General features: G+C 36.5%; 1 protein-coding gene and 1 long non-coding RNA gene across 2 annotated transcripts in view; both read left to right on the top strand.

The window, feature by feature from the left end:
• LOC143858898 (putative receptor-like protein kinase At3g47110) overlaps positions 1-2,256 on the top strand; it is a 29,583-nt gene extending 27,327 nt beyond the window's left edge. Inside the window, exon 2 of the mRNA XM_077369589.1 lies at positions 1,642-2,256. Within this exon, the coding sequence (XP_077225704.1) occupies positions 1,642-2,036 (395 nt within the window). The 3' untranslated portion in view covers positions 2,037-2,256. The remainder of the gene's footprint in view (positions 1-1,641) is intronic.
• A 10,288-nt stretch (positions 2,257-12,544) lies between these two features.
• Positions 12,545-13,819, top strand: LOC143859063 (uncharacterized). The gene is made up of 3 exons (XR_013239125.1): positions 12,545-12,681; positions 13,450-13,508; positions 13,692-13,819. It is a non-coding gene; the product is annotated as an uncharacterized LOC143859063 (long non-coding RNA).
• Positions 13,820-14,973: the final 1,154 nt, after the last annotated feature.

Here is a 14,973-nt window from a genome sequence, read left to right as displayed (position 1 = left end):
ACTTTTGAATATTAATGCAATGTCAATTTTCAAAAAAAAAAAAAAAAAAACATAGAGTTAGGTAGTTGTTTTCATTCCATTGGTTCGGGCAAAGCGTGGGGGTCAAGTAGCCACTTTCAAGGGTGGGGGTCAAGTAGCCACTTTCTGGCATCAGCCTCACAAGGATTTCCAGATTAATGACCGCCGACAAAGTTCCCAATCGGCGTATCACAAGTTAACTCCACTCCATCTGCCGAAGGTGCACACACTTCCCTCTAGACGTCAGTGGGGGATGGTTCCCACACTCTGAACCCTTGCTTTCTTTCTAATAAATAGTTGTTTCTATTAATCCCTAGTCAATCATTCCAACTTTTGGTCATTTTTTTCAAAGAAAAGTGGTATGGAAGAAAGATGAGTTAGGTTCTCCAAAAGAGCTTGAACACATGACAAGCGACACTTTCCTAGTCTGGTTAGATGGTTCTAGACAGAGTCATTGCCGGGACTTAGGGCCCATAATCCCTAAATTTAAGGTGCTTAATAAATATAGGTCAAGGAGTTTTCTAATAATTACTAATAATTATACGAGACTTTTGGAGTAATGTTGTGACGGAAATAGTGTTTCCGTTGAAAGGAAGGTAAAATGATGCCATTTCCCTTTAGGAGACATGTTTGGTTGGTGCACTATTCATTCTACTTCCTTGTGTTTAATGGATTTTTCAACAATTGCATTTTAAGTTGCCTCTCCCAAGTCAACATGAAAGTGAAATTAAAGATTTGACATTAACAACTATTTTGTTTGTACTTAGAAAATGACATCATTTCACTTTCCTTCTACTTTTACTTATTTTTTACCTTACAAGTAGTATGAAGTTTAATTTGATCTACTTTTGTAGTGCTTTTGGATGTGTAATCACTGATACTTGGTTGGTTTCAGATGAAAAAATCATGTTGAGAAATTATCATGAAAAAATCATGTTGAGAAATTGGTTCATCACTTACATGACTTGATTTGCCAAAACCCATGTTACATGGATTCTTCTAAATGGATGAAGTACCCATGTGGGACACGTCTCAAATTGCAGGAGTCTCTAAGACAGTTCTAGATCTCTTTTATCTGCTTTCTGTTTTTTTTTTTTTGGATGCTACTGCCACAACTTTATAATTAGTGCACGTTTTGAATTTTACCCATCATATTAGTAATTATCTTAAAAAGAAATAAAACATTATATCTACTTAACTTATTAAAATTTAAATATGTTACTGGTTAAAATTATGTTATTATGTAAAAAATTAAAATATGACAATTGATTAAAATATTTTGGCCAATCTACAAATCATTCTTTTTTAGGTTTATTGAATCTGACACACGATACCTATGTCAAATTCCGACACTCGTACTTCTACTGATGCAACATGGGACATAACTTTTATATTTTCTTTCATTGTGCTAAATCATTTCTTATTTTTTTCACTAAAAATTCTAGACTCTGTCCTTGCAACTTAGGTTTCTAAATGTGAAGAGATCATTCAATTATCTATCATTTCTTTGATAAATTTCCACCCTTTTTTTCAAAATCAAACCTCATATTTAATTTTAATTTCTAACTGGTATCTTATATCCTTTATCACAACAAAAAGTGTAAAAGATGTGTTGAATTGCAGAATATGGGGCAGGTGGTCACGTGTCCACAGCCGGAGATGTGTATAGCTATGGGATTCTTTTATTGGAGATATTCACTGGAAAACGCCCCACAGATGACATGTTTAAGGATGGCCTAAGTCTTCACAAATTTGTCCAGTTGTCTTTGCCAGATCGAGTGATGGAGATTCTGGATCCATTAATTCTTTTAGAAGATGATGAAGAAAGCGCCACAAACATTGCTGAGAATTACAATGATAAGATACGTCGTTTGCAGGAGTGTTTGGTATCTTTAGTGAGGATTGGAGTGGTGTGTTCTGCAGAATCTCCGAGAGAACGAATGGAGATGGGAGACGCTGTAAAGGAAATGTGTTCTATTAGAAACATATATCTTGGTGCTGGGATCCACAGAGAATGATGAAATTCACTGCTACATCCGCTTTTGTTTCCCATTGAACAAAGATTTCTATCTTATATGTTGTTTCTTCTATTTGTTTTGTACGTTAATGTTATATTATATATGTGATGTGGTTAGTGGTGCCACTTGCAGGCTGTGCTTTTTTCTCATATCTATATTTTCTCCAACTATTAATACAAAATTATTATCAAATTTTGAGTGTGAAGGTTTCCAGTTACAATATATTGATCATTCCATCATGAATTACAAATAACATCACAAAGGATCTTTTGATCATATGGGAGATTTATGGAAGATGATTACCACGCCATTAATTAAATCAAGGTAGCTATGAACCATGTTGGAAATTGAAGATAAGTTTGTTGAAGAAGACTTTATTTTTCATTCCCGTTTTTTTCCCTTGTGTTGATGAACAGATACACCATTTTTTTTTTGTTCTGCCCATTTCATTTCATCTCACTAGAGCTTTATATGGAAAGAAATGATTGATGCATTTAACTCCAATTTCATTTTATGTAAAGTTTGTTTTTTCTTGAATCTAAGTAATTTTGCTATGTGGAAATTGGACTCCAAATTTCTAAGTCTACGATTTGATTTTTTTTCCCTTCGAAGGGGTCCATGAAAGTCACAACTTTCAATGAAATTTATGAACTCTTAATTCCAGTCCAAAAAATTTCCAAGGCGTGAGAATCCATTAGTTGACAATTATGACACAATACATCCTCTTTCTTTCTAAAGAGGGAAAACCATATTGGGACTAGTCAATTGACTTGACCTCATCAATTCTTCATTTATTAGGTCTTTAGAACCGCTAGGTTTTGGATTTTTAGAATAAATTTTGAATCCAAAACTGATTACCGGAGTCAAATTGTGTTTATTTTGTTAGTCCAATGTTCAGCTTTGGACATAAAATCCAAAACATAAACGGGCATAGAGAATTCGATGACTAACCATTTGTGGTGAACGAGAACAAGAGTTTGCTTAAGTGGCAGAAAACGGGTCACAAGGTGTCTCGGCATTGGAGCTACTAGTTAAGTCCCTGTTCGTTTTGGATTTTGAAAATCAATTTTTAGTAAAAGAAACTGATTATATTTTGGACTAAAAATCAATTCTCAAAATCCAAATTCTTCCACAGGGGTCCACGCATGCACCGACACACCAACATCTCCACCGATATCCACGGTCCACGATATCCGCGGTCCATGTCACCCACGCACCCAGAGTTGGAAACAACCTGAACCCAACCCAATTTACTTGGGTTCGGTCGGGTTGAGCTTCTGCTAAATAATGAATTAGAAACAACCTGAACCCAGCCCAATTTAAGGTAAAAGCTCAGCCCGAATTCCTAAAAATCAACCCGAGTTGAACCCCTATTTTTTACTACCAAAGTGATCGCAAATGCTATGGCCAAATCGTTTGTGCTTTGATTTGATCAACTACTTAGGTTGATTTTATATTGCCTTCCTTATGGGGTTTGTGCTGTTAACAGGACAAATAGGGAGAAAAGATCTTGGAGTCGGTGAATAATTTTACTGCTTGATCTAGGTAGAAAGTGGGAGTCACAATCGATTCTCGAAATCTAAAACCGGGCCTTAGTATATGGTAGAAAGTCAAGTGAGTTTTTGTATTGCACGACCATTGGGCACAAAAGACTAGGCAAATTTCAATGGAAACCATAGATGCTCAAAAAAAAAAAAAAAGAGGACGGCTGCAAGTGTAATTTGTGGAATGAATAGGAATGAATAGACCTGTTTGAAGTTAGGACAGTTTTATCATTCAACATAAGGTTAAATTTTGGAAATGTACAAGAGTTTTATCCAGAATGCTACTATTATGCATAACCTGCAAATTACAGAGCAATGTATGATTTGGCTTTGAACAATTAACATACATGCAAACAGTGCCATTCAACAAGTAAAGGCCTATTTATCAAACAGGCTTTATGTAGGTACTTCGACAAGCTTCTTTTCACCTCATACTACAAGAGAGAAGAAACAAAGCCCAGCTCCTACTGACCAAAGAATTGATAGGATACATCCAACTGAAAATACAAGGGATCTAGTACACAACTTCAACAATAGGATCAGTTTGTACTGTTTACAAATTAGTTTGGGGAGATGATGCCCCCCCGCCCAGCAACATGAATTGTGGTATCCAAACTGTTCCTCTTGATGTAACACCCATCAAGAAGCTTAAGAAAGCGAGATGCCGACTCTAACTCCTATCAAAGAAATTCCTCCTGAAAACCGGTGACCAAACAAATACACCCCCCATAAGGGTAAGACATTCCCCCACAAAAGCCTCTTTATCAGAAGCAACTCTATACATGTAACGCCCCAAATTTTTTGGAGAAATACCAACTCGGTGCGTAGAAGAATATTACATCATCTTTCTTAAAAACTTTCATTATTCCCAAGATCTCAAATACAACAACGACGTTTAGAGGGTTTACAGAAATTAGGTCTAACTTATTACATCTTAATTCAAGACATAGTTGATACATATTTAAAACATATTTGTTCTTTAGAACAGTTCTGCATTCAACTCTAGCATTCATCATCTTTCATCTATACTTCACCTGGGGGTTGGAACAATAAAACAAGGAAAAAGGGGTGAGCTCAAATAGCCCAGTAGGGTATAAACAACAAGTGATGTAGAATTGTCAAGCTCATAAGAACATGATATTTTGCAGATAGGACATCTCACATTATAAACATGGAAAGAAAGAATAAGCACAACATACTTTCCAAACGTATAGAGAAAACTTACAGAACTTGATATATATAGAATTATATATATAGACTTCATTAAGCATAGATGCTTTCATTCATAGCCATATCTCGGCCCATTCATAGCCATACCTCGGCTCATAATCCTCTAGATTTACACTCTCTAGAGTCGTCTTTACCCACGTGCACATGGAGGACTATAACGCGTCCACCCGTCATCATATCATAACTCAGTCCATATTCAGAATTAGGGTATCACAAGATAAACCCTAAACATAAACATATCTCACAGAAACAAGTTTCGAGGATACAAATAGAATTATAGCTTTATCAGTAAAGTCATTTATCTGAAAGGAATGGGATCTGAAAGAAAGGATCCCCCTTGGATTTCTCATCAGTTGTGTATCTCAGAAGGATAGAAACTCTTATGGCAATTGCGTATAAAGAGAATCAAAGAATAGAAAATACTTTCATCCAGTATAGTAAAAGAGAATCAAAGGAAGAAACCTCTTACATATATCAAAAGAAAATCAATGGACGAAAACCCTTACATATAGTAAAAAAGAATCAATGGAAGAAAACCCTTACATCAAGTTAAGCAAAAAGAGAATCAAAAGATAGGGAACCCTTACATCAAATATAGCAAAAGAGAATTAGACGATAAGAAACCCTTACATTTAGCTTTCTGATCACAGGTTTGTTTGAGCTTACACCTTGGAGTGGATAACCTGTAAATATATTCTAATTTTATCAAATTCATATTTTAAGGCAGTGTCCTTTCTGTCCAGGTAATGTCCATCTATGTCCAAAATAATGTTCCCTGTGTTCAGTGTTCTTTCTATTAAATTTTTAAAATCATGGGGCCCAGCATGCACTATTCATATGGACCCCACATGTACTATTCATGTGGACCCCACATGTTACTTATTCATGTGGACCCCACATGTTACTATTCATGTGGACCCCACATGTTACTATGCTCAGCAGTTCACCATTCTTTGATTTAGTTTATTTCTTGGCTACTATGCGCAGCAGTTCGCCTTTCTTTGATTAAAGTTTACTTTACGGTTACTATGCTAACATTTCACCGTTCAAATAAGATGGGCTACTATGCTCAGCAGTTCGCCTTTCTTTGATTAAAGTTTACTTTACGGTTACTATGCTAGCATTTTACCGTTCAAATAAGATGATAAAACTTGCATAATCTATAGCGAGTTATCGCCTCTTATGCATGCTTTATCCTATTATTTACATAGGTGGTAGAACCAACCATATTAAATACTTTAACTATCTATATGAAAGACTTACAGAACCAACCATATTAAATACTTTAACTATCTATATGAAAGACTTACCTTGGTAGTGATGAAGTGGATGATTTCCTTTTTCTTCTCCTCTCTCTCTTTTTTTCCTCTCTCTCTTACTCTTTCTTCTTTCTCGTTCTCTTTTCTCTCTCTCTTTCCTTTTATTTTTCTTCTTCTTCTCTTCCTCTATTTATAGGTATTTTTTTCAACTACCGTCTTAAATTCACAACTACTCATTAATGATAGTGGTTGTGGAGTGACCCGCTTCATCAATGAGTTAATGAAAGTGGTTGCGGTGTGTCCTTCTGGCAGTGGTTCCCACTAGTGATGGGTCCCACTGGCGTTGGGTCCCGCTATTTGTGGGTCCTGCTTGTTGTGGGACCCGCTTGTGTGGGGCCCGCTGATGTGGGACCCGTTTGTGTGGGGCCCGCTGATGTGGGACCCGCTGTTGGTGGGACCCGCTTGTGAATAGTACTCGGTGGGTCCTACTGTGAATAGTAATTTTGAATAGTTTATCTCAATAGTGAACTTGCATAGTATTTCTGCATAGTAATCTTACGTAGTATTTCTGCATAGTAATCTTGCATAGTGACTATTGTGAATAGTAATTATGAATAGTGACTATTGGTAATTTTTTTATATGTGTAAGTATCTACTCATTTTTAGTTGACATCTGGGACGGTGGTTTAGTGGTAGGAAGCCGTTCAATCCTCGCTCCGCGTTGGGTTCGAATCGCGTACGCCCCATTATGCCAGATGTCCTCATGCCCGATTAACTCGGGGAAAAATGAGTAATGGCCAATGATTACCCACTTATGAGGCCATTTTTATTTATTTGTATATATATATATTTTTTACCGGTTATTACAATACAGATCTGGGAACTGATCCATTAGAGGCTTCTCAGCACACAACACATCATTCCAAAATTTTATCCTATCCCCCCAAATAGACCCTAAATCTAATGTTCAAGATAAAAGAGTGAGCCATTTTCAAAATATCCAGCCACACTGTCAAACCTTGTATCTTAAAGGAATCCCCTGATTCCCATAACCCCAGCAACCAACCATATTTACTCCCAATAACTCTAACCCGTAATTGAGAGCGTTCATCACCAAACCTGCATAACCATATACCCAACAGTGCATGATTAAATTCGTTAACTCTCGTAATGCCCAAACCACTATTTTTAATGGGAAGGCAAACTTTATTCCAACTCACTAACGGAATACCTTTTCTCTCATCATTTCCTCCATTAACCACTTTTATGTTACAATAAACTATTCAAAATCCATCTAAAACCAACTTCATACAAAGTCCTTGCACTCCTAGAAAATGAAAATAAAAATATGTTGTGGTATCTTCTTCATTCTCAATGGCTCTGTTCACTTGTTTTCCCGGGAAAGGAAAAGAAAATGTTTCCCGGGAATCTGACGTGGCATTAGGAAAAGAAATCCAGGGAATTTGTGCAGGAAAAGGTTTCGCTGGACTGTTTCTGGACTGTTCACTTGTGCAGGGAAAGGTTGCCAGGGAAACTGCTTACCCTTCTTTTTGCACTAGTTTTCCCGGGAAACGAAATCCGAGTGTTTTTGGTCGGAAATGAAATCCCTAAAGGGGGGGAATGGGCTTTTCCATGTCATTTTTTGACTTATTGTAGAAATTCCACATCTGTAATTCTATTTTCCCTGGAAAGCAAGTGAACACCAAAATTATGTCTTGTCAAGGTCTTGTCAAGGAAAAAAGAGGCTGTTTTCCAGGGATTTGCTTTCCCGAGAACGCAAGTGAACAGAACCTATGGGTACCAACTGCCTTTATTGTCGGCATTCTTCTCTAGTAGAGTCAGATGAGTATCACGAACCCTCCAACTGTATAGAAGAGAAATAAAAGTTAAAAAGAATTTAAATAAAGTGAAGCAATGCATTTAAAGAGTAAAATACACGTAAGCCAAAGAAAAATAGGATACAATTTAAAGTGTACAATACATGAAAAAGGTACAAGGATTTAAAATGTAAATGTTAGATGCTTCTACAAGTACTCATCTCTACCACTACCACCCCCAACACACACATACTACTACAAGTATGTGTCTTCGCAATCTTATCATTAACCCAGAAAAGAAAAGCAAAAAACACTAAAACATACATGAATATGCACCTCAACCTCAACCTCCACCCCCACCACACACACACACAAGTACGAGTACAAGTCCCAACCTCCACCATCTTATCACAAACCAAAATAAGAAAACAACACCCCCCTCGCATGCTACTATAAGCATGGTTTTAAATTTCAGTTTCGGTACCGGTTTAGGACCCCACAGAAATCGAAATTTCGGCTGAAATCCGACGAAACAAGCAAAATAATATTTTATTCAATACAAAATTTCAGTAAAATATTAAATTAAATAATAAAAAATGAGTTTTTGGGTGAAATTTCAGAAAAAAAAAACAAAATTTCAACCAAAATTCCAAAATTTCGAACGAAATAAAAATACCAATTCGGGTTTATATGATTTTGATGTCGGTCTCCACAGAAATTTCGGTCGGAAATTTCAGATTTCGGTCGAAATTTAAAACCATGACTATAAGTCCCCACCTCCAACTCCACCCCCAACATACACATACTACTACAATTATCCACTTCCGCCATCTCATCATTAACCAAAACAAGAAAACAGACATCAACACACACATGAATACCCCCCCCCCCACACACACACACAACAAGCACCGAAACATCTTAATGATTTAAACAAAACAAAAAAACAAACAAACAAACACCAAACACCATCTTAATGATTTAAAAATCATATAAACTAGAGCATAAATAGAGTACTGAATTAAAAATTCTTATAATACTTACCATAAGAAAGAAGAGAAGAGAACGGCTTAAGTGCTCTGATCGAGTTTAACCTGGAAATGAAGAAAAAAGAAACCAATTAGGAGAATGCCCTACGCCACTTGCATGTACACAAGTCATTGACTTTTTTTTTTTTTTTTGAAACTGTACACAAGTCATTAACTTACAAAGTAGGAAGGCCATACGCCAGATGATCCAATGGACACCATGACAGTCCTGGCTTGTCCGTATGGCTTCATCAAAGCATGATCGTCCACCAACAGAACATGGACTAAGACTTCGGATATTCCCTCTCCCAATCGTTTCCCACCAACTACTTTCATCTGATCCTAGGACTGAAGAATACCCCACCCCACTTCAACATCAGGGTCTATAAAGCTCATCAGAACAACCTTACATACATAGATTCTTAATTAACACCATGAAATATAAAGTCAAATAGTGACATTGTTTAGATGCAAAAGTTAATAATGTTTTTACCTCAGGGAAGGACGGAATGGCATGACTCGAAGAGGATGAGGGGGTCTAAGGCTGTGATGAAGTCTATAAGCCCAATGGTTCTCACCTTGGCATTCCCATCTTCTTTTGGTGATTCCAATTCACAAGTGATTTTATGTCACTAATGTGTTTGTATGTCTAAGTTGTACATTATGAATAGCTGATATCAATGTTGCTTGGATTGAGGCCAAGAAGCTCTCATTGGACCACATTCGGAAGGCCAAAGACATCGGGATTCAAGAAGCTTGAAGACTTGAAGCAAATAAAGAGAAGATCATTTTTAAGTCTTTTTTAGATTGTAAAGATCCAAATCCTAAGTTTAGAGGATGAGAGGCATAAACAAGCTTAATTCACTCTTGGGATATTCCAATAGGGTTTTTAGAGTGTTAGGATTAATTATTGGGAAGTTTAGAACACCCATATATATAGAAAAGCTCAAATAAGACCGTTTGGGGGCATAGTCGTAATTCTGTGAAAAACCCCAACGGCTATATATTTTTTCCCGACATAGTGGTCTCGGAGTTCCGAGAGATTTTCTCTGAGTTCCGATAAATTCTTGGAGTTCCGGGAATACAAACAGGGAATTGAAAATAGCTCCTGGACCATTTCTCGGAGCTCCGAGGAATCACTCGGAGTTCTGAGCTCCGAGAAGCCTAATTCCAACAGATTTTCAAGAATGTTTGCTGAATTGGTTTGGGCTTCATGGGCTTTCAATTCTTTACATAGATGGAATTGTTATGAGGGTTCCAAAGTCATGGAACACCACAAGGACAATCACTTACATATTTGGTTCATTTTTAGGGGTGTGTGATTACTTCATTTATGCCTCTTATAACCTAAACTAGGATTGGATCTTTACAATCTAAAAAAGACTTAAAATGATCTTCTCTTGATTTGCTTAAAGTCTTCAAGCTTCTTGGATCCCGATGTCTTTGGCCTTCCGAATGTGGTCCAATGAGAGCTTCTTGGCCTCAATCCAAGCAACCTTGATATCAACTATTCATAATCTACAACTTAGACATACAAACACATTAGTGGCATAAAATCACTTGTGAATTGGAATCATCAAAAGAAGATGGAAATGCCAAGGTGAGAACCATTGGGCTTATAATCTCCCCCTTTTTTATGATGATAAGCACAAGGGATTTTCCAATAAAAGCAGACAAGATTCTTCCCCAATTTGAAAAACACTAAATTTTTCTCCCCCTTTGTCATCAACAAAAAGATGGTTAGAAAAACAAAGGGATAAAATTTTCAATTTTAGGCTCCCCCTTTTTCAAGAAAAAATTCAATCAAATAACTCCCCCTATTTAGAATACAAATATAACATAATAGGGGATTTTAAAAACCATAATAGAATGATATTCAAGTTTAAGGTATTGCCCCTAATCTAGGATTAATCAAATGAATAGAATCAAGTGGGGGCTTTGGGAACCCAAGCTTTCTTGGTCCCAACACAATTCCTAATTTTAGATGCACATTGGAATTGATAGTGTCCATTAATTCCACAATAATGACATCTAATATGAGGGTTAAATAGACTAGTCCTATCATAGAAAACATGCTTCGGTCTATGACTAGCCCTCCTTAAGATTATGTCAATAATTTTATCACCGTTTAAAAATCCATGAAGACATAATCTTAGTCTTTCATTTTCATTATGAAGATGGGTTATTTGATTTAAAAACTCATTTTTCTCATCTTCAAAACATTTGGAAGAACTTGCCACATTTTGTAATTTGACAATTTGGCAAAATTTCTCATCCAAACACCCTTTAAGGGTTTCAATCTCAAGTATAAAATTTTCAATTTGCACTTGAGCTTGAGATTTGGAAGAAGATGATTCATTTTTCAAAAAATCAAGTTCATTTTCTAGTTTTGAAATAGATTTCTTAAGAACTTTATTTTTTGAAAGTTGGGTATGCAAAGTATTACACACTTCATCATATGACATGCTACCACTATCACTACTAGATGAACAATAAGATGGGTTAGAATTTACCTCATCTTCATGGGTGAGTGCCATGAAACATAAATCATCTTTCTTAGTTTCCCCTTCACTAGAGCTTTTGCTTGATGCGCTAGATGCATCCCAACCGGCTACAAGGCCTTTGTTTTTCTTACAATCCTTCTTCCTTCCTTTGAACTTTGAGGATGAAGATTTGAGAAGTGGACAATCCAGTTTTTTGTGTCCTATCTTCTTACAATTGTAACATCTTATTCCACCCTCAACTTCACTTTCTTTTTCTTCTTTCTTCTTCTTATCCTTCTTGTGCTTCTTTCTCCATAAGCTTTTAAATCTTCTTAAAGTTTCGTCTTCATCATTATCCGCTTCACTTGAGGAAGATGATTCCGCCTTTGAGGCTTTGAGTGCTAGGGATCTACTTTCCTTCTTCTTCTCTTTTGGCTTCTTCTCGTCTTGTCGGCTAGTGAGGAGCATCTCGTGAGTGATAAGAGATCCTACAAGCTCCTCCCACTACAACAAAACTAGGCTTTCCCTACTAGCTTCTGTTGGGTCCGTAGGGAGAAGTCTACCTTTTTCCTACGGATTAAGAATCGGTAGGCAAAATGCACCATATCCCTACGGGTGTTAATTTATCCGTAGGGATATACTTTTTACCTACGGTTTGTGTAGTAATCCGTAGGGATATTGTCATACATATGGCTACGGAATTCTATTACCTACGGGAACCAGTATTTTCCCGTAGGGATATAAAAAAATTTTCCTACGGATGAGCAAAAAAATTTCTTAGGAATATCCAACTTTTGATTATTCGTTTTGGATGGGGGCTAAGCATACGGCATTCTCATTATGCGCGTTATGAAAGACGGAAATTAATAATTTTTTCCAATTTTGTCCCTAACTATTTGCGTAAATGACGAAGTTAACCCCCAAGTGGTAAACCCATCCACTCGTTCTTTTCTCTTATCTCACGCTCAAACCCTAGATCGAGAGCCCTCTTTCTCTCGCTCTCCTCCCCCACCCGAAAACCCTAGTCGAGAGCCCCTCTCCCGCTATATCTCTATCCCAAACTCCCAAACCCAAGGACGAGAGCTCCTCTTTTGCTCTATATCTCTCTCCCAAAATAGAGATCCATCGGATCTCTAGAATTATTTTCATCTTTACTGATAAGACGGGTTGAAGAAGAAGATGGAGAGAGATGAAATCCCCAACCTACTAAGTGTGCTCTCGTGGAAGCATCTTCTCTCGTCATGAATTTGTCCCAGCAACAAAGGCCCGTCCATCAAAGAAGAGGTATGTTTAAATTGAATGGTGAGTTCTTGTTTGCTGTAATGGGGGTTTCAAAGATGGGGGTCTTTGGTTTACTGTCTAAATAGCCATGGTTGATGCATTCTATTTGCATGGGTGGAGGATGTCTTTTTTCATCACTGATGATTCTTTTTTGCTTGTTTTGAATTTTGAGAACCGATTGTGAGTCTTGAACTGATCATTGGATTCAAGACTCACAATTGGTTCTCAAAATCCGAAACAAATAGAGATTAAGTGGTAGTGCCACATTTGCATGGGTGGAGATTTATCCAACTTTGATTGAACATGCATGGGTTGCTGTTTTCATTTGCATCTAGCTTTGGCCACCTTCCATTGAAGACATAATTCTTTCTAAAGACCAGTTGATTAGGGTTGGCTTTAGTGTAGGGTTCTTAGTTCACAGTTTAGCAAACTACAAGGTTAACCATATGTTTAGAGTGGTTACTTTAATGGCATGTAGTGGTGGCAACTTCAAAAAAATTCACAGTTCAGCAAAATACAAGGTTAACCATATGGTTAAAGTGGTTACTTTAATGGCATGTACTGATGGGAACTTCTCATATCGAGCTAACTTCAGAGTCTTCCTTTTTATTAGTTTCTCAAATGCTGCCACTAATTAGTTTGTTTTAACATAATACAGTTACCTTACAAAATCTTCTTTTCATTTGCAACTAGCTTTGGCCACTATTAGTTTGATATAGTTTGTGTTGCATATTTTCTGTATTAACATAATAGAAATCTTATTTAATGCAGGAACTTCTAAATGGTTTCTTTTGTGATCAATATGGAATGTCTTTCCTAAGCTATCCAAGGTAAAAGATTGACATTTTCCCTTAAGGCTCTTTCAACATAAAAATGGATGTAATATTTGTTTTATGTTGTAAAAATGAACATGATTCCATACTCAACTATGTTGGCATTTTCTTTATGTCCTTTTTCTTTGGACATAAAGAAAATACTTACAACTGAACCAGATTTAATGCTTTCTATTCTAGGACATGGCAGATGACTAAACAGAGAGGTGACTGAGAAATCCATAAGGAGAGTTGACAATCCTCACCATCTAATTTGTTCCAATTTTTATGGTTTGAATAATATGAAAAGTGTTTTTCACCTATACGCCTACCTTTCTTTTTTATCAGACGTTTGATTGTTGCTATGTTGATTGTGTTGTTTCCTTTTTCTTGGAATGTCAAATTCTTATATTTAGGCCATGTTTGACAAATAGTCTTCTTGTGTTAAGATGAGTATGTAATTTATAACCATCAGTGTTCTAGCAAATATAAGTAGTATATACATGTAAAATATCCTTGCTTTTCATTTTTTTTAACACGATTCACTTTCCTGTAAAAAGGTCTTCATAGTTATACAAAAAGTCTAGTTCTTTTCTTGATATTGCTCAACACAAACATGCATTTATAATTCTAATTGGCTAGTTTCCAGCTGGAGTGTTCCTTCCCAACAAGCGAAGTTGCTAAGACAGAATGGAAAATCTCAAGTCATCACAGATGCCATAGGACATTGCTTGTCCTCTTGCATTTGTATTGACACTCTAGTTTTTCGAATTTGAATTGGCGAAGGAATGATTGAAGAGATGGTATTCCTTGTAATAGGAGACAAGTTTGCGAATATATTTTCTCTTGAAACTTGTTTACATATGTATGTAATTATAGTCATCGACATAGAGTAGTCCATCAAACATGCTAAAACAGAATTAGGCAGTGATGTCACATTTAAATAGTAATGCCACAACTTAGGGTGCAGAAATTGGGTGCCTCTAATGTACTAGCTTTTGATATAAATAAAGTCGTTATCTTTCAGAAATTGTGTGTGTGTGTGTGTGTGTTTTGAAGGATCGAGGCTTTACTCAGAGAGTCAGAGAGTTGAAGGAGAAGGAGGAAGGGGTCGAGGCACTAGGGTTTTTATTTAAAGAGGGCAGGTTGTGCTTTAATAAAAAAAATGTCAAGAAGAAGACATCATTAAAGGGAAAATATACAAGATTCACATTTTAAAAGAAAATCCAATGAGTCTGATTTGTCCTAAAAAATCGGATTCATGCGGGACACAGCTATGACAAGAATCCGAGTGTCCTAGCGAACCCAAAGATGGAATAAGTAAAATAGGAAAGACAACGTAACAATGCTAAAAATAAACATAACAGTGCCCAAAATAAAGCTTTCTAAAATAAGGTCTTGCCAAAAGGAGGGACCGTAACACATTGAGAGGTGAAGCTTTCGTGAAACACGAGCAAGACCACTTTTATTTTGTCATAAAAAA

Source organism: Tasmannia lanceolata, unplaced genomic scaffold, assembly GCF_043159265.1.
Source record: "Tasmannia lanceolata isolate RefF3 unplaced genomic scaffold, GAP_Taslan_0.1 ptg000029l, whole genome shotgun sequence".
NCBI lineage: Eukaryota > Viridiplantae > Streptophyta > Magnoliopsida > Canellales > Winteraceae > Tasmannia > Tasmannia lanceolata.
This window is presented reverse-complemented; position numbering and strand designations above follow the sequence as displayed.